Below are 27329 nucleotides of genomic sequence, written 5' to 3'. Positions count from 1 at the left end.
CTATATGCCAGATTGTCTATCTCGTTCTTACACACAGGACAAATATGTTGGTTTGACAATCAACAATCAGGATTTTTTATTTTAAAATGTTTACGTTTTTATCAGGGTAAACACATGGTTGGCCGGTCAGCGTAGTGAAGTTGGGTGTTAAGTGATAGCCCATAACTAACGTAGTAAAATCTTTATAACATGTTTGTTTATCCAAATATCATATATGGTGAATTAAATCTTTGTTTTCAACAAGGTCGGCCAGCCTGTCCATGTAGGCTATGTTGTCCATGACAGCAAGGATGGATGTAAGGCTACATAATCGAATACAAAGCGTGGAAAACGATTAGCCAATGGTGTGTCAAATACCGCCTACCTATTTTGATTTACACATCTCATTAACATATTGAGAAGAAGAAATACAGGAATGAATGAATGAATAAATGAATGAATAAATGAATGAACACATGAATTAATAAATGAATGAATACATGAATGAATAAATAAATGAATACACAAATAAATACATAAATACGTGTAAATTATAAGGTAATATTGATTGACAATTGTGCATTAATTAGTACACGTATTCATTTATTTATGTCTAAATGCATGGATGTGGACATTTATTTATGCATTCATTCATTTTTAAATATGGCAGGTTTGGTCCTCCATACTTTTCAGCACTCCTGCACCTTGCAAAAACGTTTTGGATACGTACATGTGATTTGCATTTTGAAGACAAACATTGCCACATTTGGAAAAAAAATATGACAATTTTATTTTCAGAAAGCTTGATGCTTATCTGAGATGAAGAGGGGATACAGAAAATGAAGGTTATAACAACAGTGCAACCTAGTGGTTGAAACAAATGATTCATTCATAAAATGTTTTATTCATACCAGACATTAAAATCACAGTGGAATATTTTTTGTTACTGAAAATTCTTCATTTTTATTTTTTTCCGTGGCTGATGAACTTTGGATCCGTTCATACAATGTATGTGTTTACAGTCAAGCTTACAGTTGGTGACCCGGTCTGATATTGCATTAATTAAAATCTTGATGTAGAAATTGTGCTTGCACTAGTTGTGATTATCCCAAAACAACCTTGAATTTATTAAATCCCCAAACTTACTTGGGTTGGGAGTTGGAAGAGAACACTACAGAAAGCTTGAGACAAACAAGTCAAAATAAACTAGCTGCACCCACACAGTCTCTGGATAATGAGGTCCCCCGCTGACTATTCCCATACAAAATACTTGTCCAATCCATGACCTGGATACCGACACCATTCTACAATCCAACTATTCTTTTCTTCAAATAAATAACTCCACAGTATAAAAAGTGTATAGATACTATGTTGCATGTAAGTTGTATGTATTGCTGTAGTTACAACCTAGTGAAATATATTATGTATTGAATACACTGCAATATATTTATGGTGTACTATACTAATCGAAAGTAGTTCAATCTTGATGTTGAACTACATTACCTTAAAGCAATAATGTGTAATACCCACAGTGATCTAACACCCTCCCCCTTGAACTGTAAGTGAGCCTTGTCTCTTTTAATAGATCATCCACATATCTACTTAGATGAAATGCAGAGTCACAGAAGAACTGCCAGCTGTGGAGATGTTAGGGTGAAGAACTAAGCTACAGTACTTGCAGGTTGACATGGTGATATCTATAATTGGGCCTAAGTAAGCCATGGCAGAATGTGCAGAGGGCAGAACCAGGCCAACCGGATCAGCTTCCAATGCTGGGTACAGGTAGCGAGGTGGAGAGACCAGTAAGATCTTGACCGAGGAAAGGGTCGTGGGTGCTGACTCAGGGTGGATACAGAGAAGGGAAGTGGGTGAGGGGTAGTGTCAGGGTTATCTAGGCTAGGGGCCAGTGGTCTCTGGGGCTGTATTTGACTGCGGGGGGGTGCTGAGGAACATGTAGATTGCAGGGGTGAAGATGAGGATGGTGCCCAACACTGACACGGTGAGGAAGGCCCACAGGAAGATCCTGTCCAGAACCTGAGCCACAAACTTCCAGTCCTGGACCACCTGGGAGGCAGAAGAGCGGGGAACAACGGGAATGCCAAGAAGCAGGAAAATAAGAATGTTAGAATATGTTTACATTCTGTTTCTTTTTTGTCAATTATTATAATAGTCATGACACAACTTTTTTTGTGTTATAATGAACAGCATTTACTTAAAGAGTGCTTTCGCATCACACACTAGAAACTTAAAACAAAGCATTATAAAATTGTTTCTGAAAAACTCTCCATAGGAAATAGGTTCCATAGGTTTGTACAGTTCTATTCTATATAAACCTTATACAGGTCAGAAGGTACTACCTAGGGTTCACAACAGCACATTCTACCAATAATAATAATAATAATAATCTTTTATTGCTAAAAATTGTATTTGTAATATACTATATGCTGCACCCTATTTTAAGTATTGAGAAAGAGTAAAAAATAAAAAAAAAACACTGAAATCTATTAAATGTGAATGAACCAGGTACATTGCAGGCTGCCCCACCTCTCGGATGAAGTGCTCTTTACGGATATGACGGCTGATGTAGCGGACTGAGCATGTAGCCCTCTCCAGCATATTGAGCCAGGCCTGGCTCTCGTCCTCCTTCCCCTCCGGGGAGGCTTGTCCGTGGGCCTCGTCAGAGCCCCTCTGGCCCCCCTTCCGTGCCCCTGTCTTGGGCTTCAGCTCGGGGCTCTCAGGCGCCAACTCGGGGTAGTGGTAGCGGTCGGTATGGCCCCGCATGCAAAGCATCCTGGGTAGCCTCTGGAGGAAGAGGTTGCGCACCCACGGCGACATGGGGTGGTAGGTGGACGAGGAGCGGTGATGCACGTTAATGACAAAGACAGTGACAATAATAGAGAGAGTGACGAAGATCATGATGAAGAGCAGGTACTCCCCGATGAGGGGGATGACCTTGGAGGAGGAAGGGATGATCTCCTCTATCACAAGCAGGAAGACAGTGAGCGACACCAGGACGGAGGTGGAGAGCGACAGTTTCTCTCCTTCGTCCGACGGAAGATAGAACACCAGCACGGTCAAGAACGACAAGCCCAAGCAGGGAATGATCAGAAACAAGGTGTAGAACAACGGCAGCCTCTTCAGGATGAACGAGTATGTGATGAAGGGATAAGAGTAGAGGCCGTCTTTCCGGTTCCCCTTTGCCCCTGTGGCGTTGAGGATCTGCCACTCGCCGTTGTCAAAGAAGTCCTTCCTGTCCACGTGGTCGTCGATCAGGACCATGTTCACCATGTTGCCGTCGTATGTCCAGGAGCCAAACTTCATGGAGCAGTTCTGCCGGTCGAAGGGGAAGAAGGTGACATCCATGGTGCAGGCTGACTTGTAGCTGGCCGGAGGCGTCCAGGTGATGGCGCCGTTGAACTTGACAATGGCCTTGGTCATCAGGGAGCCTTCGAAGCGCCCGTCAGCACTGGTGGAGGAGCAACAGCAGAGTCACTATTCCATAAGAATCATCATATCGTTAATACGAACCATAATATAATCATAATCATTGAAATGAAAATGTTGCTGTTGTGTTATGAGCAATGTGCAATGCTCGATTTGTTAGCCTCCCAATCCATTCACACCAGTGTGTATTTATCTCCCACTAAAACCACAGCAGCATCAGACTGAATGACTGTTAAGTCATCATCTTAATGAATGTCCTCTATTTCTTAATTTAAATAATAAATCTGTTTCTAAGAATACTGGAGTGTGGATTTGTCATAGTCATTTGTTGAGACCTTATAATATTTGCTACTCACTATATCATACATATACTTACAATTATTCAATATGAAATGTATTTTCTTGCTTCAAGTCATACAAGTTCCTCTTACTTTTCATAGAGAACAATGTCTGGCAGCCAAATGGTCTCTGAGGGAACTCTGATGGAAGTGATTCCTCCATAGTGAGCAGGGTTCCATCGCAACTTGTAGTCAATCCACTCCTGTCGAAGAACATGTTACTGTGACATAACCCACACACTGCATCCCAGACTTCATGTTTATCTAGATAAAATACATCCCTTTTCATTAACCGGACCAAACAGAGCATGAAGTGTTCTGAATAAAGAATAAACTTTATCCTGCTCACCTGCCAGAGCCAGACATTGGTGGTCATCAACTGGTTCTTCTCATCCTGTTGGAAGAAATCAGAGAAAGATCATTTATTTTAATTGATAGGGGGAGAAAGAGAGGGAGAGAAAGACAGACAGGAAGAGAGAGAAAAGAGACCGAAACAGGAAGTAACAGCTTGTTTTGTTTCAGTCTTGTACTGACACTGTGGCCTTTCTACATCACCAGGGCAGAGGCTTGTTAAGAAAGAGAAAGAAAAAGATAGAGCGAGCAAGAAAGAGAAAGAGTGCAGTGAATCGTATTAGCTGAGTAGGAACACAGCTGTCAAAGTCAGTTTGATGTTGTGGTGATCACATAGTCCAGAGGTGAACTGTAATCCAATACAGGTCTGCTGTCTGGGAACACTGGAACACACACACACTATATGTGGGTGTGTATGAAGCTCTGTTTCTGTCACACACTCCCTTTCAACAACATCCCTCCCCAGTCTCTCTTTCTCTCTTTGTGTCAGAGTAGGTCTCATTCTCAAACTCTCTCAAAAGGCCCATTCAATATTTTAGCAACCTACTACAAAACCTCACGTAATATCCGGAGCCACCTAAAACAGTCATGTCACAAAGTTATGACCTTGCCTAAACAGAACGTCTTCTGGCACATACTATCATGGAGAAATAAGAGTGGGGAGACGACCCATAACAGTGAAAATCACTCCATCAACCAAATTAAATTAATCCACCAAACACATTAATTTCCGTCACTGAAACCGGGCAAAACGTAAAAACACACAAGTTGTGTTGACACTACACATTACCTGATGTTGTTGTGGGTGATAAGGTGTCATTACAGTATGCTGATTGTTTTCTAGTTGGTCCAATAAAATACTTTTTTATTGAATTCATAAAATGTTCAGTGGTAGGTCTTTGCACCATCATGGCCATGACTGTCAGCAACTGAACATACAATGCATAGTTTATACATGACTTAGGCTCTAGCACTCACACATACAGTCTTTTGGTAGATAGCGAGGTGGCATGGAGAAAAAGGATGAATATTTTAAGCACATGGGGATGGATGTTCCATTAGCTCCCTATGTTCTCAGCTCAATAACATCTAAACCATCTTAACCCATCACAGGCAGTTATTGAAAGATTTAAATCAGGCTCTTTTTGGGAATTAAAAGTAAAGAGGAGGACTTGGAGATATGGGTTATGGCTATTTCAAAACCATGGACAGCCGCACTCTGGGACGAGTGAGTTGAATTTGTCAGAGGTGCTGATTTCAGCACCATGGACAGCCCCCCAACTCAACTGCTAAAGGCCCCCTCTGACTGATAGTACACCATTAGCTTCCTAACTAAAGTCAAGGCAGTGTCTTTTACATGTAATTCAGATTTGAATAAACGCATCTCTGCATGCAACAGTGGCTCTCCTTCTGGCTCTCCCTCTCTCTCCATCTCAGTGTGTGTGTGCTGGTGCTTGTGTGTGCACTGCAGGCGTCCTCACCACGTCCACCAGCTGAGAGATCTTGAGGCCAAAGCGTACAGTGACCGTGTCGTTGGCGTGCTGGATGGGTCGGACCCAGCGCTGGTAACCCTGGAACAGGTTCCTGAGCAACGCATCCTCCATCTCTGCCAGGGACACAAACTCACCCGGGGCTGGGAGAGAGGGTGGAGGGAGGTAGAGCAGGGGGGAGGAGGAGGAAGGTAAAGAGGGAGGGAAGTGGGGGGGTGAGGGGGGGGACATGAGGAAAATGGTGGAGGGAGGTAAAAGAAGGAAAAAGTGAAGGAGGGAGGGAGGTAGAGAGAGGTAGAGAGGCATGGAAATAGACATGTAGGTTAAGAGGCAGGAAGGAAACTGAGGGGCAAAAAAATGCAATATAAACACTGTTTAATGTTTATTATGAATACACACGCAACAAAATTGTGGCTAAATTAACAACTCAGCATAGGGACAGAGTGTGTCATAGCATAAGAGTGGTGTGAAAGGAAGGGATGTCGTAGACAGAGAGAGGGGTGGAGTGACCTAGCCTGTCACCCAGACACCCTTCAGCCTGGGGCTGTTTGCTGATAATGGACATTGGTACTCAAGAGGAGCGACGGCGGCAGCTCAAATGGGACGCCAAGGGTAGAGTGTGTTTAGGTTTAGCCTTTTATCTAGAGCTTCTTTTCTCTTCCCCATTGTGTGGGAGTGTGTGAGTGTGTGTGAGTGTGTGTGAGTGTGTGTGTCTGAGAACTTTGATCTGCCAGGGGAGTTCATCCACCTCTGGCTGGTCATCTGCCTGACCTCACATCCTCTCCTTCTAGGACTCATATCATAAGAAACTCACTAATACTCACTTAATGTTGGCGTGTGAGGGTGTTTGTGTATTTGTGTTATAAAAGTGAGTGATTGTGAGTGCAAGAGGTCATCTTAGAACAACATTTTAGTTCTCATTGTCATGTAATTATTACAAACAGATCATAAGTGTTCATCAAACATTTCATGACTGTAAATTGTATCTGGCAGAAGGAAAGGACACAGTTGGAAAATAAACACCGTCATTCGACCCCTGTTTTGTCCCCGATGCATCTCGTCATCCAGGCGGTCGGCCAGCAGGACAGACCGGGATCACGCGCACCAGAGAACAAACCCGATTCCGTGGAATGAATAGTGAACAGTGCTTTTTAGTTAAGAGGTGCTTAGACAGAGGAGGATCAAACCCCAAAATCAACGCTTTGGAAGATTAAAAAAACACACATAAACCTCACGATCAATAATCAACAATAAAGCGTGCCTTTTAACACTGACAGACACATGGCTACAGAAGAAACTGCATGCACGACTACGGGGATTGAGACAATAAGTTTACAATTTCTCGAATATAGTCAAAGCTACTTACCCGGTATAGTGGCAATGGAGAGCGCACACAACACAGTCACAAAGAGTAGGGAGAGTCGCAAGTTCATGCTGATTTTCCTTTCTTTCGAAACCTAAACCTATTCAAACTAATGATAAGTTACAGGCTTTTCGTCGGGTTGGAAGTTACATTACATTCAGAAAAAATGTAATTTTCTCCTGAATTACAGTTGGTGATACAAAAACTGAGCCCCGATTCCACGAAATGAAACTCTTGTCGCGAGGAGAAAAGGCATCGGTGACGCGCCACAGCCGTAGAGCACGTCTCTCCAGCGCAAGGCATGCACGGCCACAACGGTTACCGAGTAGTAAGTTGTGGAAGATAGGGGGCGCTGGCGAGACCAGGACGCGAGCTCAGGGGCGGCTCGGATAAAATTGCCTCAAACCAATTAAAGATAAAGATAACTGTATTAATAGTCGTGCGCCCTCGCCGGAAAACAAAACATATGAGGCCATACTCGTTTTTTTCTATTTTTATGAGAATCATTTTGTTTTAAGTAAAGGCTTTTATGTAGGCAACTTCTACAGTTGTCATCTTTGAATGTAATTGAAAGCAAAGCGTTCAAGAGAAATACTCATGGAAAACATGAACTTTGTACCACAAGTTGCCTTCCCGTTGCTGGTTGACTCCATTTCCTAAATGGAGCGCATGTCAAAACCGTAGCAGCCACTGGGGAGCGCTGTAAAGCAGTAAAGTTCCATACAGTGCCATCAGGTAGCCATAGGTCTTCACCGTGGATCCTTTTTCACACATGGTTTCCTTTGAAATAAAAAAAGATACAACATTGAAAAATGAACCCAGGTTTACTATTGAGGCCAGCCAGTGATGCTTTATTGAGGTCAACCAGTGATGTTTTACTGTAAATTCACACTCCGCCCCCCTCCTCTCATTTTTTATGTGCATTAGTAGGTTTCATCAGCATGTATGTGGATCAGTCTGTATTTTACATCACCCTCACCTTTCCACCTCACCTCACCTTTTTCTCTCTCTGTCTATCTTGTGGCCCGATGTTTCTTAGGTCAGTCAAGCATAATGTAACTGACTTTCCTCACGTGCCTTACTAGAAGCAGCCGAGGGAGTGTCAGTGTCTGCGTGTTTGTCTCGGGTGTGTGTGTACATGTGTGTGTGTATATGTGTGTGTGTATATGTGTGTGTGTCTCAGGAGGGCTAGGGGGTGGAACTGGACACAGCATCAGGATTTGTGTGGCATAATTGGGTGTGCATCAGTGCAATGTGCCCAGATGCAATGCCAACCTTTGACTCCTACTGGTGGTACTCCTAGGGGCATTGTGAGGTGCCAACCTCCCACTGAGATACACAAGGGGGGGGGGAGAGAGAGAGTGAGAGAGAGAGAGAGAGGGAGAGGGAGGGAGAGAGAGAGAGAGAGAGAGAGAGAGGGAGAGAGAGAGAGAGAGAGAGAGAGAGAGAGAGAGAGACTCCAGACTCCCTGGGGATGATGCAGCTGGACATGTGCCTTAGTCTTCTGTGCTTTCTTTTCATAGACAAATGAAATGAAAATGAAATCAGAGGGAGATTAACTGAGGGCAAGAGAGAGCGATATCTTTAAAGAGAGATGACACACATTGTGCAGACAGTGACACACCTACGCACACTTTGGAAGACATTTAGTCCTAAATTATCTCTTTTGTATTTCTACTCCTCTCAGTTCTAGGGAAGTGGCCAGGATAACGGGAGGCTGATTATCACAATGAAATTATCCTGATTTTCCGCTCCACTTGGGGCCGCGGGGCGGGCAGCTGCTGCCTCAGAGAGGCTCCCGTTCTCCTGCCGCCGTCGCCCGCCCCATTCCTAATCGCTCGGAAAAGGGGTATTCTCGCGGGCTAGAAACCTGTACGCCAGTTCTCATCCTGAGTGACCGGGGGCAGCTGCAGTGTGTGTGTCTGTGTGTGTTTGTGTGGGAAAGAGAGACATAGAGAAAGTGTGTATGTGTAAATGCATATATAAGTGCATACTGTATGTATTATCTTGTGTGTGTCTGTGTGTGTGTTTGTGTGTGTGTGTGTTCTGTTGGCATCTCAGTTTTCTGTTATTTTTGTTTGTCTTATTATTATTGTCTGCATAATTTGACTTCACTCACAGAGTATAAATAAGAGGCACAACCTAGTGTTTTCTGACCTGAGGGCTCATCTTAATCTGTTTGTTATTTTAAGGATTAGACATGACAGATAAACCAGGAAAGGCCAACTACCGCCATCAAACCTCAAACAGGCGAGCTTCAAAGGAAAACCACTGTTCCAATCCCAGTTAATACCATTAGAGCTCCCACAAGCACCAAGGGAAAGATGAGAGATTAATTTCTAGCAATAGTGATTTGCAGCTGAACCCAAAGATTGTTTGACGTAGTTTTAGAAATGCAGACTTAGCTTGTTGGAGATGTGAGAGAATGGATAGGAAGAGGTCTCCTAATCTGAAGGAGTATAAGACTTTTATCAACAAAGACTTCATGGTCCGAAAACCAACAAACGGGAGACCAAACACTCAAAAGCACAGATTGTGATGAGGGAACTGGTTCAGAGCAGAAAATAACTGTATCAGGGAGCAAACACACACATGCCAGGAGGAGGAGAGGGATTAGCAGAAAATGGCAACTTAGCAATTTCCCAGTGCATGCTATAATTGTGGACTTTTGGAGTTCAGGGGTCAAAGGCTAGGTAGAATGACAGAGGAATGTCTCTCTGCCTGCCTAAAGCAGCATCCTCCAGGAGGTTTTATTTGCTAAGCAGACTCAAAAAATCTGAAAAAACACAGAAGACACATCCCTTCTCTGTGTCACAAACACTCCCATGACTTTAAGAGGACACACCACAGTCATTGCCTCACATTTGCTCTATGGAACATAGAGGACTATTGACAACATACTTCCCATCAGTAAAGTGTAAAACAATGTCCAAAAACAGGCTGGACATGTTCTCAACGTGAGCATGCAAGCAAACACGCTATCCCATAATTTTGCTCCTAGTAACACGATACCCTGTCAGAGATATTGGAAGAGCACTGTTGGAATGGTGCATGGAAACCTATGCACCTCTCCAAACTACATAGCAGTAGCGTAGCCACAATCCATTGACCTCATTGACACCCCCCCCCCCCCCCCAAATTAAGAGTTGGCACCCACAAAATAGAATTCTGGCCATGCTACTGCTACATAGTACTCATTAATGGACAGGAGATAGATGAGTTGATAACCAGCTTATACACAAATGTCCTACATATTACCATGCCATGAGAGATGTATGGATGGTTGATGTAGCACTGCATACCCACTATCAGCACGATCATCTACTGTAACTCAGTCATCATGCCTAAGGAACAAATTAATTAGCTGGTGTGAGTGTATCTCTTTTGCCCTCTCTCTCTCTCCCTCTCCCTCTCTCTCTCTCTCTCCCTCTCTCTCTCTCTCTCTCTCTCTCTCTCTCTCTCTCTCTCTCTCTCTCTCTCTCTCTCTCTCTCTCTCTCTCTCTCTCTCTCTCTCTCTATATATATATATATATATATATATTTTTTTTTTTTTTATCTGTCTTTATCTTGGTATCTGTCAGTGAAGGAATTTAGCACTTCTTGTCATGAACCCATCAGTCTTTCATCTATTGCAGCATTGAGCATGATACAAGCACACACACATGGTCACACACGCACGTCTTCAATGAGGGGTTTTAGGGGTTTCCCTGTTCGCTCTCTCTTCTCTGAGGCACTTCTCACTCCGCTCATCCTCACAACAGCCTTTGCCTGTCCCCCCTCCCTTCTCTCACACATAGGCTGCATCTGTGCACACATGACTTCACCAGGCACATTCATGTTAGTGTGTGGAGCTCAGTTTGCCATAGGGGTGTGCAGTGCATTACAGAACAGGGAACTCGTCCCTTATGTTCATCACCCCATGTATAGTCCATGTTCCACCAATCTCACACATGACATTGCATAACACATACACTAACTTAACATACTCTATCATTGATACCAGGACCCTTTGAGGCATGAATGTAAAACTGTAAATACAAACTCTGACCCTTGAGAACATTAGGGGAAAATGTTTAAGTTACTTTGACACACACAGACATGATAGACAGTAGGCCTACTATCTATTTGTTGCATGTATGTATACACACATGGTTTGTGTATGGTTTGTTTATAATAGCCATTTTACAACTTAATCACTACAAATTCATCACTTTCTAGTGACCAAAAATGTATATTAAATATTATATGTTATATTACATTTCAAATTCAAGATATAAAAAAGGGAGTGTGGTGCAGAATCATCAAAGAAAATGCTACAAAAAGTGTGTACTATTAAATATTGTATAAGTATCTTTTTGGGAAGTATCTAAAAGCAAAAGCACGGATCTGAATGAAGGAACAGTAAATCATAGCTTATTCGGTCTACATTAATGCTGTCACACAAAGACAATACAGTCCATAGCAAATGCACATTTACTTTCCAAAACAAACATTGTTTTCTTTTCTTAATTTAGCGGACAGTGTTCCTTAGTCCGAGCCACCATAAATATTCAGCGGCAAACAAAATTAGAACCGCGCTCTCCCCTCTATGAGTGGGTGTGTTTGTGAAAGTATATTAGAGAACGTCTGCCTGGGTGTGTATGTGCATTAGTACTTGTGTGTGTATGCGACGCTTACACAGCCTCTCATCGGTATGAATTATTTAACAGAGAGTCTCCTCTGGTTAGCCACGGTTGACTGGCCCCTGGCACGTACCGTTCTCTTCCGCCAACACTGGAGAATACCCCCCCCAACTTACCGTGCGGTTTCACGTCAACCACCGCCTTACCGCAGCCATCCCCCCTCATCCCCTATCATCTCCCCTCTCTCCCTCCTACCCTGGTCCTCACGAATGCTAATTGGACAGACAGCTCTGGATGAACAATATAGGAAAGTTAGAGGGATGGCCTGGAAGATATATAGAGAAAAGAGAGAGAGGAGGTGTGTGAGACTTCACCAACAGAGCAGTTTGGGGAAGAGCAGAGAGGGACAGATGGAGAGGGAGAAACAAAATAGGTGTCAGAGAGAGGAACAGAACAGAAGGGAGAGAAAACGATTGAAACAGTAGGAAAAGAGAGGTGAAACGGAACAAATGTGGGGAAGATGAGATGCGGGGCATCATGGGGGATCAGTGGGGATCAGTGAGAGACATGGAATGAGGGAGGGAGAGAGGAAGCCTGAAGGCGAAGAGGAAACACTGAATGCATCTTGTCTCACAGAATGATGTCAGACTCCAGAAGTTTATCAAAGTTTGACTACATGAACCATGGTGCGTGAGAGATCTCCATCCTGTCCCAACTAATACGAACAGTCAATAGACACACACACACGCACAATTGCGCACACACACACTTTCGCAAGACGTCTTGAATGCGGTGGAGCTTCTGACGAGTGAAAAGAATCATGTAAAATATTCATCCTTAGTCACTCTTAATAATGTATAATCCCTTCCACTTACAGGCAGGCAGGAGCACCAGGCCTCATACAAGCCAGCCATGCGATAAAAATACACTCTGCATTATCATTACAGAGATACACTCCCTGTCAGCCAAACATCCTGCCAGCCTGCCTGCCAACCAGTCATGCCATGGACTGAGGACCGTTGCTACATGTACATGGATGACGTGGAGGGGGAGGGGGAGCTGCTGGCTGGGAGGGAGGGAGGGAGGGAAAGTTCAGGTGATAGGTGTTAACAGGAGGATGCGTTCCCTGACTGAACTGTGATGACGTACTGTGATGACGTCCAGAACAGAGGTAAGCTAAGGTGGAAGAGATGGGTCGTGGAGTAGGTGTGGTACTAGGGGAAAGAAGAGGATCAACTTCACGCCTCAAATGACTTTTTCCTCTGGGATGCCCTTGTCACCCTCTTTCTGTGTCATCGTCTTTAACTTGGGACACACAAAATATTCTCTCTTTCTCTCTCTCTATTCTCAAATACACTCTTCTCACTTCACATTGAGGACCTGTTCCATCTCCATAGCAATGACGCGAATCCTGCTTCTCACACACACACACACACACACACACACACCCCAACTCCCCAGCAGACAGACGCCTCACCCCAGGACAGAGGCTGTAGTCAGAGCTCTGACAGGGATTTAGCCCACAGACTTCCCAGGCAGGCCAGGGAGGTCATATTCACCATTTACCCAAACACACAGACTCAGACAGACTCAGACAGACTTAGACTCTCATCTGGCAACGGGAGAGACAGAGAAAGCTGACCAGCATATTCTGTTTCACCTTTGACCCCCAGAATAGAGAGGGAATAAGTCAAATATCTAAGTTTGTGTGTAGAGTATGTGAGCAAGTGCATGTCTACATTTGACATTGACACAAGAGCAAGGATCATGTTGATATAAATGTGACTCTGATCCGGCCAGAGTCTACAACAGACCAAGTCATGAGTCATTAAAACCCAAATGACATTAAATAGCCCTCTGGCTGTTCCTAGGAAGCAATGGTTGACTTTGCGGTCCACATTCCTTCCCTTATCTTCTCTTTTCCCAGCCCGATTCCTCTCTTTCCTCTCTTCATTCTTCCTCTCTCCCTTTCTGTCAATCCTGTCTCATTTCTCCTCCCTTTCCTCTCCTCCTACCATATCTTCCACCTCTCCTCTTCCAGTGCTGTCCTGCCATTCACTTCCTCGTCATCCTCTTGCCTCGCCTCCTCTCTTTTATCCTCAGTGTCTCCTAGCCTCTGGGGGAGGGGGGGGGGGTATGATATCAGACATGCTCCCACTGTCCCTGTCAGCTCCCAAAGGCGTTGACCCCAATGAGAATTCTGTTTTTTACATAATCCCATTGTAGCATTAACCCTTTCATGATTACATTAGCATTATTCCCGTCCCCAACCATCTGCTACATGAACACAAACACACATACCTGCACAGGGCACTTACACAGGATCACAGATTTACACCCTGCCTTCAAAATACTGCATGTAGAAGAGCACTTTTAAAATGTTGGAATCTTATTAAATATTTGCTTATGGGGCACAGTATTTCTCTCTCTAACACACACACACACACACATTACTCAGAACAGAGATACAACCACACCAAAAACATTGCTACTTCACCCTCTTTAGATACAAGCTCCACAGACTTTAGGCATGTAATGTCAGTTTACAAGTTTAATCAAACGGTGCAGTTCAAGTGTATCTTTACATTTAGTACAGATTAACAGAGAGCAGGTAGTGTGTGAGATGCGTACTTTCATACTATGTGTATGAGAGAAAGAGATTGATAAGAACATCCTACAACTATGTCTGTATAGTACACATATGCCTATACAGCCAACATGCATCATTGATTGTTTTTTAGGTATAAACAGCCTAACACAGTGTCGCTGTTGTCTGACAAACGGTCGGCATAATAAACAGATTGTTTGCGACAGTTACAAATGACATGTACGGTACACCATCACGGTTCAGTTATCTACACGGCCTCAGTCACAGAGCTCGGAGCAGCAGAGAGCCTCCAGTCGAGGCTGGCATTCTTCACCAGGGAAGGGGGGGGCTTTGAACAGACCAGCAAACATACAGGAATGAACATACAGGAATACAGGACAAGAGGGAGATGGGAGACAGAAGACTGAAAGAGAGAAAGAGGTAGGGGGGAGACAGAGAGAAATATGTACGTAGAAGTCCAGTAGTTCATATAAAGAAACCCAATAAAAGACACAAAGGGAAGGAGAGAGGACAGGAGGAGAGGAGGAGTCCAGTGGCATTCACGTGAAGAAGCTGATGAGAGGCTGGAGGAACAGTCCCACAGTACCCAGCACACACACTGTCACAAAGACCCACAGGAAGATCCTGTCGATCACCATGGCGACGTACTTCCAGTCGTCCTCCACCTAAGAAAGGAAGGTGATGGAAGAGAGAAAGAGAGAGAGAGAGCAGGAGCGAGAGAAAGAGACAGAGAGGGAAGGATAGAAAACGTGAGCGAGAACAAGAAGGGAAAAAAAGAGTGACAACTAGAGAGAGCGGAGGGACTCACGGGTCGCTGAGGGCCAAACAAGACGAGCAAAACAATAAGAAAGGAGAAGGACGTGGGCATGTGCAAAACACTCCCGCCCCTACATCCATATCTCTATCTCTTCCATCCCTCACTGACAAACCTTCTGTGAAAACACATCATTGACCTTTCCTTAACGGCATCTGTAAAAGCCACCAGATTTCCAGCTCCAGTAGATCATACACTAACTGTCACCGTATTATGGGCTGCCACCACACTAGGATGGTAAAATAGACTTAACTCGGAAGAGTGCTAAATACTCATGCAAAAGTGAGAACGAGGGATTAAAGGAAGTGATGGAATGTCAAAGAGGGGGAGTAAAGGAGAGAAAAGATGGTGAAATATGGCATCTCTACACACCCTCCACTCCTGGCCTGGGATTTAGGGGTCTGGTGTGTGTGTGTGTGAGTATTAATGTGCGAGTGGTATGCCTGTGTGTGTGTGTGTGTGTGTGTGTGTGTGTGTGTGTGTGTGTGTGTGTGTGTGTGTGTGTGTGTGTGTGTGTGTGTGTGTGTGTGTGCGTGCGTGCTTGCATGCATATGTGTCAGGTTAGTTGCGTATGTGTACTTTTGCATGCATGCATGCGTGCATATGCGTGTGTGGGCCTTTATAGGTGTGTGTGTGTGTGTGTGTGTGTGCGCAAAGCTGAAGCAGACAGTCAGATGTGCTCCACTGGTTCAGTAATGCCCCAGTCTACTGAGGGATATAGCCATTGTGTATGCATCATTTAAACACTGGGGCCTTACTAAGAAAAGCCTGGCCAACCACAAACGTATCAGGAGGCTGCAGGAAGAGAGGCCAGAATGCTAAAGCTCACAAACAGCTTTAGACGCCCGTTATAGCCTCGCGTAGAAAAGGCTTTGCCACAGTTTAGATCAAACCAGGTAAAAACCAGGGAAGTAGATAACGTTCAGTCATGTGTATGTGGGGGCGTGGATGTTTATGTGTGTGTGTGTATGTGTGTGCTATGTGTGTGCAAGCGTGTTCTCAATGTGTGCGTGTGTGTGTGCGCATGCTTGTGTGTGTGTGTGTGTGTCTTAGTGGTGGCGTTTTAAGAGTGCTTGGCACAGCACTATAGGCCATCCCATTTCTCAGACGTCCAATAACAGTTTCTATCATATCCCACCACAAGCCACAGCGCAGAGGAATATCAGCATCTGGAAACACCTCATATCTGCAGGTCTCACTCGAGGATATAATCCAAATCCTCAGCTCCCAGGTGCTGAGCTAGGACTAAGACGGATGACTGAGGGACTATATACCAACTCAAAATTGGGCCACCTACTTCTACCTGAATCTCTGTGAAGGACTTTAAAACAAGTAGAAATGATAACTAAAATCCATACTGTTTATTTACATTGACTACTTACTTACAAAGTGCATGAAGACACAGTATGTTTACCTCCTTGGCCTTGTTGCGTGTTCTCATGTTCTCTGCGATGTACTTGACACTCTCGATGGCCTGCTTGATCTCAGGCGACACCACAGAGAACGCCACCACGGCGCTGACGGGCGGGGACGTGCTGAGCGCCCGGGGCAGCTTGGGAAGCTCCGCCTCTGGGGGCACTGTGGCGGGTGCGGGAGGGGCCACAGGAGGCAGGGGCGGAGGTGTAGGGATGGGCACCTCCTTCCCCCGGTAGGGCCCCTTTCTGTTCATCTCCCCATACTCCACACAGTTCAGGGCCCCGCCCCCCACTGCACCGCCATCCGTCTGGATTTGGACTCCGACAACGACACTGTTCTTCCTCTTCTTCACTCCTGCTCCTCCTCCTCTTCCTCCTCCCCCTCCTCTTCCTCCTCCCCCTCCTCCTCCTCCCCCTCCCCCTCCTCCTCCTCCTCCCACTGCTCCACTTCCACCATAGCTCCCTACCCCCGTGCTGGTCAGACTTCCTCCATCTCCTGCCCCACCCACGCTGCTCGTCCCCGAGGAGCAGCCCTGGTCGATGGGCCTCCTCATCAGCATGACCCGGGGTAGGACCCCCAGGAACACAGAGCGCACCCAGGCTGGCATGGTGTGGGTCATGGGGGTGCGGTAGTGCACGTTGAGCACGAAGACGGTGATGACAATGCTGAGGGTGACGAAGATCATGGTGAAGAGCAGGTACTCGCCGATGAGGGGGATGACCAGCGAGGTGGAGGGGATGGTCTCGGTGATGACCAGCAGGAATACAGTGAGGGAGAGGAGGACGGAGATACAGAGCGTGACCTTCTCCCCGCAGTCGGAGGGCAGGTAGAAGACCAGCACGGTGAGGAAGGAGATGAGCAGGCAGGGGATGATGAGGTTAACGGTGTAGAAGAGAGGAAGTCTCCGGATGTAGAAGGAGTATGTGATGTCGGGGTAGATCTCCTCACAGCAGTTGTACTTGATGTCGTGTTTGTAGCCCGGCGCGTCAATGATCTCCCACTCCCCACTTTCCCAGAAGTCTTTGAGGTTGACCTTGGACCCAATAAGGACTAGGTCGATCTTGGCCTTGTCATACGTCCAAGAACCGAACTTCATGGAGCAGTTCTGGTAGTCAAAGGGGAAGTAGGTGATGTCCATAGGGCAGGAGGACTTAAAAATGGCTGGAGGGACCCAGGTGATGGTGCCATCAAACTTAAGCAGTGCCTTTGTTTTGTCTTCAACCAGGAAGTCACCCACAGCACTGGTAGTGAGAAGTGTAGCAGTTAGCAATTAACATTCAGTAGCATTCAGCTTGAAATTGTTTTAATTAGAATATAAATTTCCCATGGTTGCTTAAAACAATTAGACTCCATCATCCACTGCCTTTTTACAATGCACTTTAAGAGCATTAGCAGAATGTCCAATATTCATGAGAAGCTCACTTGTTGTAGAGGACAATGTCCGGTCTCCAGATTTTATTAGAAGGCACCCGTATAAACTCTATGCCATCATAATCAATAGGAGCCCATTTCAGCTTATAATCATTCCAGATCTGCAGAGATTGAATAACAATGATATACATGGGGTTGTGAAGTGAGTGTACACAGTAAATGCAGGATTAATCTTTTATAATGTACTACCCTATGCTAGACTTTAATTACATTTACATTTAGTCATTTAGCAGACACTCTTATCCAGAGCGACTTACACTAAGTACAGGGACATTCTCCCCGAGGCCAGTAGGGTGAAGTGCCTTGCCCAAGGACACAATATCATTTTGAACGGCCAGGAATCAAACTGGTAACCTTCTGATTACTAGCCCGACTTTTCTAACCACTCAGCCATCTGACTCCCTATGTACTCAACTATACTAGCCACAATATACTGTGCTGTTTTCTAAACCCCTCCATATGAAAGTGTGTAAAGTGAACTTACATGTGTCAACCATAGATTGGTCTCCATAATCTGATTCACCTCATCCTGGGGAAAACATGAATAAAGGAATGTGGTTTCACAGGTGTTGAACATTAAATCACTGTTACTAAAAGGTTGTTTGAAGTTATGAAGTGATGTTTCTATTCATTGCTACGATGAATAGAAATGTCATCATTATGCGCTCCACTGGGACACGGTCATGTTGTACAGTTGTACTGGATTGTGCAGCCTCACCACTTTGACCAGTTGGGACATGGAAACCTCAAACTCCACAGTGACAGGGTCTGACACATTCTCCACAGGTCTGATGAACTGGTTGTACCTTCGGAACAGCCTTCGAAAGAGCCGGTCCTCCCCCTTGGAGGCAAAACAATCTAGAGAGAGACAGAGAGAGGAGAAAAGACAGAGAGAGGAGAAAAGACAGAGAGAGTGATGCCATTATCACTTATAGTTTTGATCTTTAACTGCTGTGCTCTTGCTATGTACATCTGGTAAATGTGCTACTCAACCCATATCCTTTCATCACTCTGTCTATATTAATGTGTGAACTAAAGCGCTGTGCAGGGGACAGAGAGAGGGCTATGGAAGATCAAAACCTGGTGTGAGTCACATTTACATTTAGTCATTTGGCAGATGCTCTTATCCAGAGCGACTAACAGTATGTACAGGGACATTCCCCCCGAGGCAAGTGATGTGCCTTGACAAGTGTCCTTGGGCATGTCATTTGACAAGGCCGGGAATTGAACCAGCAACCTTCTGATTAATAGCCGATTCCCTAACCGCTCAGCCATCCGACCTCACATGTTTATGCTGCACATGTACAAGGGGGCAAGCAACTGGAAACTTTGAGCAAATCTCCCTGGCCCAGACTATTTCATCCAGAAACAGAATTAGAATGTGTCCTATCCTCTGTTTATATGTGTGTGAGGCTTTCCTGGTAAATGCTGAGTGCAGCTGCACCAATGCGAAGGTCATTTTATTCCCCAAAACATTTGAGTGGTGGAGTTGCTGGGCACGACGCACTGAAACCACGCCTGCCCAAGCAGAAAATGTCCCCTCACATGGGACATCCACCAACTCTGACCCCCACGCCTCGCTAACAGCTTTTAAGGACTCACCTTTTTTTAGAACTCAGACAGTCAGGATTACTGTTCGTTGTCAGGCGTTCCAAACCCCGTTGGGCAGTCAGTCAGTCAGTCTATCTATCAGTCAACCAGCCAGTCTACTCGGAGGACAGCCACCAGCACCCTGCTCATACATGTGCCAGCCAGGGCACCATGCATGGTGGAACTGAGGGACAGAGGCTGTTACTGCCTCTGCCGAACCAGGACCAAAAAAATGTTTTCCTTGTGACAATTAAATAAATATGCTTTTCAAATGGGACACAGACACTTTCATCCAAGTGACTCCCATCGTGTACCCAGTTCATTCATTCATCAACTTCTAAACAAAAGAAAGGCCTGCATCAGTAAAATCAACCATCTGAAACAAAAACAAATATTTGAAATGTATCTGTGTAATCACAGCTCTCAGGGTCATTCAATTGTGTGGGTCTTTAACATCGGGGGTCGGTGAGAAAACATCCCACAATCCCATTCTTCCACAGACACTGACTCTCTCATATTCTCCAAAAGAATACTTTACATAGCGACCACCCTTGTGTGAACATGACCACACGCTGGACTGTGTGTGACACACACACTCACACACACCATCTGACAAAACATGAAGCTGGTCAAAATCAACTAACATGGAAGATTGGAGACTGAGGAGGAGAAGGCAAAAGATTAAACAGATTGAGTCTCTTTTAGACCTGGATCAGATCTTGAAGATTTTTTTTATGTACAGTATTTAAAGGACACTTGATTTGAAGTCTGAGAGGATTCAAGTTCCTTTTCTGTCAGTGGTCAAAATGTTCAACGCAAACTAGCATGAGGGTGATCTTGATGTTAGGAAACATTATTTGCATAAGGGCTCTAGAGTTACATCACAGCCAAACTTTGCTGAAGTTAACTTGAGGTCAGTCTAGTGGCACAAGCAGTCTTAGCATTTAATGAACTAGCTTCTCTCAAGAGGACTGCTGGGTAAATTTCTGCCTCGGCTACCTGCCTTAAAACATGCGGCACTCCCTGATTTGCTTTGCTCCAAGAAGCTTGTTTAAACCTCCCTAATTGGCTAAGGGAAAAGAGGGCAATTATAATCTGTTAATTAATTGGACCTTTTGTTCTCCGTGCGGAATGAAGTATTCAGCTCTGCCGATACGGAATTTCTGTTTCTTTCCTCTTTCCTAATGTTCATTTGAAGGGTCTATAACAAAGACCTTGACCCTTTTTAATCATTTACCCTTTCAACTTAAACAAAAGTTAATGTAAAGTTTGGTAATTAGCTCAATTTGAGTAATATGAGTCTGAGAGCGTATGAGAGAGTGAGTTAGAGATTGTTTTATATATCAAAGAACACAGTTAAAGACTTTGTGTCAAGCTCTGCTTTTTCAATGAACACATCCACTCGTCACTTTATCCCCCTTCTCGCTAAGTCCCGATAAACTGACAAGCCGCCTCTTAGACGGCGTTGAGAGGGAGCGAGACAGCCAGCGACCGCACATTAGTCCTTTCAACGGAAGCATTGATTTTGAATTAGGAACTCTAACAGAGAGCTTTCCTTTCCTGCTAATGGCACCCGGAGCCACGTGAATCGTGGCCCCTGCAGCTGGGGCCCTTTGATCACGCATGGTTTTGACGTGATCAGCCCAAGAGGCAGGGGACATGTGTCGGCCCGCTCTGAGGGAACTAATTACGTCCCACAATAAGCTTCCAGGCCTTGATTGGTCTAAGACTGTGTGTGTCAGCAAGGGAGAGATGGAGGAAGGAGAGGGGGGGGAGGTAGAAAGACAGAGCAGGTGAGGGGGGGAGATAGCATGAGCGAGTGGCAGAGATGAGTATAGAGGGAGATAGAAAGCAAGGAGGGAGAGATAACATGTTTATTCTCTTCAGGGTCCTGCTGTTTGGGACACGTTTTGCAATGACAGTTGCCTGGCATGATTCTGTGTGTGTGTGTGTGTGTGTTTCACATTGACTCCCCTTCTGCTGTCTGTCCAGATCTGGGAGGTAATTTGGTTACCTAGGGTTATCCAAAGTTTATGGCTGCTCTCCAACAAAAATAAACTCTATTCCCCATGACACAAATAACCCCGCAAGTGAACCTCATACACACACCAATCCCATCCCATCCTACCCCCCCCCCCACCCAGACACACTCAAATGCAGACACATGCACACATAGCCAGACAGAGCACACACACTCCAGATTTCACAAGAGAATCCCTGACCCCAAACTCCACAGAAAGGTCCAGACTTCACCATTTGCGTCAAATGAAAGCAGGCGGCAAATCATGGTGAGCTAGATAGAGAGTGGCATATGCAGAGTACACATGCAGGCAGCAGGCAGACAGACAGAGGGGGAGAACATCAAGGTGCAGCAGCTCAGTGGTGACTGTATCCCAGGGAAGGGAACATTCAGATCATTCAGCATTTGGTGATGCTTCACTCATGTTCTAAAATGACGAACACCTTTAAAGGAGCACTTCAAAGTATTTCCATCCATGTACAAAAAACACACATCATCAGTTTCTATGTAACAACTTTATAGTGCTACATCAATGTGAAAATACTGCTGGTATCTGAACAACTATATTGTGATTTTCACTGATTCCATTTACTTCTCTGACAAGGAGTGTATTTTTATTGGACTATCACAGATTTGATGTAGGATGTAATGTAAATAATAAGAAAACTCTTTCAGTTTGGTGACAACCACAAATGGGTACATAAATACACATTTGTGATCCATCACTGCATCTTTATTCATTATTTTAAGAAACAACTTCAAAATGATATATCTGTGGATCTTTGTTTCTAAATGTTAAAATAGAGAGTAATATGAGGGAGAAATGGAGAAAGGGATGGAGACTTATAAAAGGAAGTGAAAAGGGGATGAGAGAATGATAGAAAAATATATGCAAAGAAGTATGAGGAAAAAGTTTTAAAATGGAGAGGGATAGAGAGAGGTATGAGGAACAAATGGAAAGGCGGATGGGGAGAGAGATGAAGACAGAAATGGTAGTACATTATGGATGCAGTTTAAGCCAGAAGGGGCTATACTAAGATGTACAGTGGCTTAACACACAACCGACAACCCGGCATTTACTGTAAAGCAAGAAGATAAAACCTCAGAGACGTCTTACAATGAAGGGTACGTGGAAGGATGGAGAGAGTGGGGATACTCAAGAACGGCACCTCAATCTGCTGTGAAGTATTCCTTCTTTTCTCATCCCTCCATCCTTGGCTATGACTCACTACGTTGGCTGCGGCGAAGACTATGATGTCTCTGGGGGGACATGGGATGGGGGGTGGTGGTATAAGCCATAGGGGGCATAGAGAGGGTCCCGTTTCTTGCAAGACGAATGTGTGTGTGTGCAACTGCGTCCGTGCACATGCCCGTGTGTTTGAGACGCGTGTGTCTACAAGCAAAGTTTAGGCGAGGCAATCGTGTTAAGAGGATCCTCAAGCTACTTACACACACACACACAAGGACACCATGAAAGGCTGACAGGCTTGGGAGACTGTAGCACCACGACTGGAGGGAGAGGGGCTCGTGCTGTGAGAGATCTAGAACCCTGGAAACTCGGTATTGAGGAAGGGTCAGACATGGGCCAGATGTTTACCACAAATCGCTAGCGAGTAAGCAATCCTGAAATTTACACTTCAAGAATGATGTCCATTAAGGTGATGTGACAGTGGTGGCTCCCCTTTCCAGATCACTGTCACCAGAGTTTTGAAATTCCTCAACACACCCACCTGCATCTCGTTTGCCTGATTAAACGTTCAATCTATACATACCAGCTTAGCCTGTTTCTTCTCTGCGAAGTCTTGTTAGTTAGTTCTTACCAGCAATACCGAGCATTAATTTCCAAGAGATTTATGTGTGTACCAAACCTTTGTTTTTGCCTCGACCATTCTTCCGCTCTTCCCTTTGGATTCCTAGAAATGGAGATAACGACCCCTGCTTGACATCGTACCTGCTCTGTGCTCGTCTCTGCAATTCCTGTCAGCCCCTGCTCGACCCAAGCATGTGATCCGACCATCCTTTGGATTTGCCTGCCTTGCTGTTTGCCTGTTGCCGACCTGTGCCTCTCTGACTACTCTGTACTGTCATTAAAAGCCTGCACTTGGATCGCTACCACTTCTCCTGAGTTCGATCATTACAGGTGAATGGACCATTAAATGTGAGAGTTTTTGTGCTGTTGTTTGAAAGCACCAATTAAGTTTGGTTGACGAATAAATGACCTAATACCAGATCTCCACAGACGGCCATACCTTCAAACTGAGATTAGATGTATTCTCTGATAGTTGGAACAAACTTGGTGGTTGTACTTAAAATGGTGCGCTGTCATTGGTGTGACAGGGATTGGGTGTCGCTGACGACTCCCTCTTCTTAAAAATTATTCCATCCGGCTACTGTCACCAAAAATACCTTTCAATCCCTGGATTGGCGGATCAGCAAATTCTGTTTTTGTTGGAACAAATCACCACAGATACGCGTGACTGAGACAATACCTGCTGTAATACCCTCTTACTGGATGCTGGGGAGGAAGGGTTGGAAGAAACCCAATTGTGTGTTTTACTGTATTCCTCTGATGGTACACACTGCGAGGCTGAGATACAGGCCACACACACCTGAAGGATGGGCAGAAAAGGAGGAAGTGATGGGGGGGCATGGAGAGGACAGATTAAGCCCATCTACACCTACCATGAGACTGAACGAAGAGAGAGGGATGGGGAGAAGACATCACATTATCAAACCCAGCAGAGGGAAGGATGGAAAGAATGACGGATGTAGAAGGGCGAGGGGGGTGGGGGGAGTATTGTAAACTATACAGGTGCAAATAAGGGTCAGCTATTAGTTTGAAAAAAATTGAAGCAGCCAAATATTTCTACCAAATTCCCTGTTCCATCTACAGCAGTAACAGCCATTACACCAAACCCAATCTGAAGACACATAACACATATCAACATAAAGATGTAATCTCCTTTAACTCCACCTGGATAATCAGAGAACGACAAAATGCAACATGTCTTAAAGACGCCATACTAGTCTCACAACCAGATCCCACCAGTTCAAGGACACTGCAGTGAAGCTTGCTGATCGAGAGACCACTCCACCCCAGACCTGGTGTTCACACACATCTCTCCCCTGACCTCCTCCACCACACTGTTAGATGGGGAGGTCTGTCACTGTCAGGCCCGGGTGACAGTGTGACAATAAGGCTCTTAGCACTAGCTCCCGGGGGGTGTTCCTCACACAAGAACACAGCGGAACAGAACGTCTTAAAAAGCCCAGGAGACTGAGGGACTAACAGGAAGAATGCACGCCCCCATCGGATCTGAAGAAGAAGAACCAGAGTGCAACCAGGCTATATCCAGACTAGAATTGTTTTGGTACATGCTAGAACCAGGATAGAACCAGGATGGAAGAAGGATAGAACCAAGGTTAGGTCCAGGCCCTGAACACAGTAAGGGTCAGCAACGAGATAGAGACACCGTGATTTGGTTTTCTGTAAGTCTGTCTGGGTCAAACCCACTGTGCTTGCATTCTTGTGAAGTTAAGAACAGGTGTAGTGATGACCTCTGCAAACAGTGTCAAAAGCTCCATACAAAGTTATTACTATATGCGTGATGCTAATCAATTTCCCATTGAGGCATACTCTGACCTAAAAGACGAAAATATATCTTACGAAACGTGAGTAATTTGTGCAGCGTTGTCAATATACGAATCAATGAACACAGGCACGGGAGAAACGTATGCCACACGAGTTTGATTGCGCGTGGATGCGCTACTCGGATGCCTAGTCTCCGGTGGCTTGAGGGCTGACGCATTAGACTTTATTAAGGAGGCATGTGAAGACGACTGATCATCCTACGGGGCAACACTACTTGACTGGTCCGTTAAATTCCCCGCGTGCGAACGTCACATATGAAGTGCTGCAATATTAAATGCCGAATTTACCCTATAGGCTAGGTTGTTTTATATTCAATCCAACAAATGTCCAATGACTTAAAAAAAACTACTTTTACGCATAGCTCAAGCTTCATGGTGACATATGCTCCAGTAAAGTTCTAGCTCCCCTTCGGAAAATGCATAGTCCTAAATACATAGGTAAGATGTAAAAGGGAAACAACGGAATATTACCAACATTCTTTGACATATATAACCCTTAATTATTACTTTATTTGTGTTTTTTTTATTATCAACGGCTTCTGAAGCCAGTCTTTACCCGTGAACAAATTACAAAAATACGACATTGAACAACACCGTCGCGCACCCAAACTCCAAAACCCAATAAAAACACATCGTCTTACCTTGCGCTGGAACTAGGACCACCAGCACGAGCGCGACGGTGAGTTTCCTTAAGAGACTCATCTATACGTCGTCGCGTGGGGAGTACTCTGTGTACAGAAGCAAGTTGGTTGAGGAATAAACGAAAAGAGTGGAAAGAGAAATCAGTGAAACATTTTCGGGGCGCCGAGCATGGAGAGGTTGATACCAGCGCGCGCTTTCCCAGTCCGACATGGAGAGGCTCTGCTTGTCCCGCCCCCCCTCGGGCGCAACCTCACGCGCCCTGTTTTTACATAAGGTAGTAATAAAAAAAAATCTAAACCCAAAATGTGTTATATGCAATGGCTGATTATGCTTACAAATGAATAGTGTGTTGCGTAATTGTGCATTGGACTAGAAAATTTACATATTGGTTGTATTTGACAAAATAATTGGCTATGTTTTTTTATATAGGCAAGAACTTGGCTTTAGCAGGTTAAGCCAGGTACATTTACCACAAGACCCCCGCATGCGCACACATGTACGGCAAGAAAATGAATGTTTAAACATAAGAAAATTTGCCTGTTTGCTAGTAGTACGCTACACAAACACAGCCACACACAAGCTGCTGGTGACACATACACACATATACAAATACACATGCATGCCCTCGCACAATGTGCACACATACAAACATACGTTTTTCTTGCTGATCTGTAATTGACCTATTTAGACAATAATTGATTTTGCTTGCTCAACAATGATCAGCCTGAACCAAATGTTAATTTGGAACTCAAGGAATGGACTAGGAGGACCCAACACTAACCTTCACAACTTGCCAGAGTAAGTGATCCCAATGACTGTGGTGCGACACTGAACTGTGAGGAATTAGGAAAACCACAGGCCTCTTCGCAGATGATCTTGTCAGCAAGACATTTTAGTAAGGGGTTTCCAAATAGAATAAATATGTTAGTTGCTTTGTGTGAGGTGTGGCAGTTGAAGACTGTGGACGCGCGTCCACAGTTTGTAGCACTAGCACCACGCATTCCTCTTATCTGATTACCATACATGTTGTACTGTGTTCCTGGCTGGTTGTTGACCCTGAGATCAAGAATGACCACATGCTAACACAAAATAACTCTATATACATAAACACACACACTTAAACAAGCACACACTGTCGTTATAAAATGGTGTGTGTTTGTGTGTGTGTGGAGGAGGGAGTTTTGTAAAGAATTTAGGTAAATGCTGATAAGGTTCAGACAATGTTATGGTCATAAGTTTCATTCTGGGGCAGTAGAGACCGAGAGAGAGAGAGACAGAGAGAGAGAGAGAGAGAGAGAGAGAGAGAGAGAGAGAGAGAGAGAGAGAGAGAGAGAGAGAGAGAGAGAGAGGGTGAGCAGGGAAAACAGAGAGAGATTGCCGGAGGGTTAGAGGATGGGGGAGAGACCTACAGCATGATGACAACCTCCCCCAGACCTTACATCACCACCCAGCCCACCATCAAATGTTAAAAAAAGGTTGAAAATAGACTTCACCTCCAGGACAAGGGAGAGAAAGAGAGGAAAAAAGGAACGGATAAAAACGTCTGGATGAGTCTCCTTCAATGTGACAG

At 44.8% G+C, this 27329-nt stretch overlaps 2 protein-coding genes across 4 annotated transcripts; both read right to left on the bottom strand.

The window, feature by feature from the left end:
* Window positions 1–680: 680 nt before the first annotated feature.
* On the bottom strand, window positions 681–7096 carry LOC146302307 (neuronal acetylcholine receptor subunit non-alpha-3-like). Its single transcript, XM_084676898.1, has 6 exons — window positions 6969–7096; window positions 5594–5745; window positions 4111–4155; window positions 3855–3964; window positions 2524–3445; window positions 681–2043 (listed from the first exon to the last, which is right to left on the bottom strand). Exons 1-6 carry the CDS (start codon window positions 7033–7035, stop codon window positions 1876–1878), a joined length of 1464 nt encoding a protein of 487 aa, XP_084533024.1. The 5' UTR covers window positions 7036–7096; the 3' UTR covers window positions 681–1875.
* Window positions 7097–14355: 7259 nt separating this feature from the next.
* LOC146302306 (neuronal acetylcholine receptor subunit alpha-3-like) lies at window positions 14356–25819 on the bottom strand. 3 transcript variants are annotated; one of them, XM_084699029.1, is made up of 7 exons: window positions 25759–25819; window positions 18575–18714; window positions 18341–18385; window positions 17848–17957; window positions 16778–17666; window positions 16424–16732; window positions 14356–14860 (listed from the first exon to the last, which is right to left on the bottom strand). In XM_084699029.1, the coding sequence occupies exons 1-7, from the start codon at window positions 25817–25819 to the stop codon at window positions 14735–14737; spliced, it is 1680 nt and encodes a 559-aa protein (XP_084555155.1). In that variant the 3' UTR covers window positions 14356–14734. The 3 variants fall into 3 exon arrangements, with proteins under 3 accessions (XP_084555155.1, XP_084555156.1, XP_084555154.1); XM_084699030.1 differs by having other exon boundaries at window positions 16424–16818; window positions 16930–17666; XM_084699028.1 differs by having other exon boundaries at window positions 16424–17666.
* Between the last annotated feature and the right edge of the window lie 1510 nt (window positions 25820–27329).

This window comes from Hypomesus nipponensis, chromosome 1 (assembly GCF_054491055.1).
Source record: "Hypomesus nipponensis isolate SF chromosome 1, ASM5449105v1, whole genome shotgun sequence".
Classification (NCBI taxonomy): domain Eukaryota; kingdom Metazoa; phylum Chordata; class Actinopteri; order Osmeriformes; family Osmeridae; genus Hypomesus; species Hypomesus nipponensis.
The sequence above is the reverse complement of the archived record's forward strand: the minus strand, read 5'-3'. Positions and strand labels throughout refer to the sequence as shown.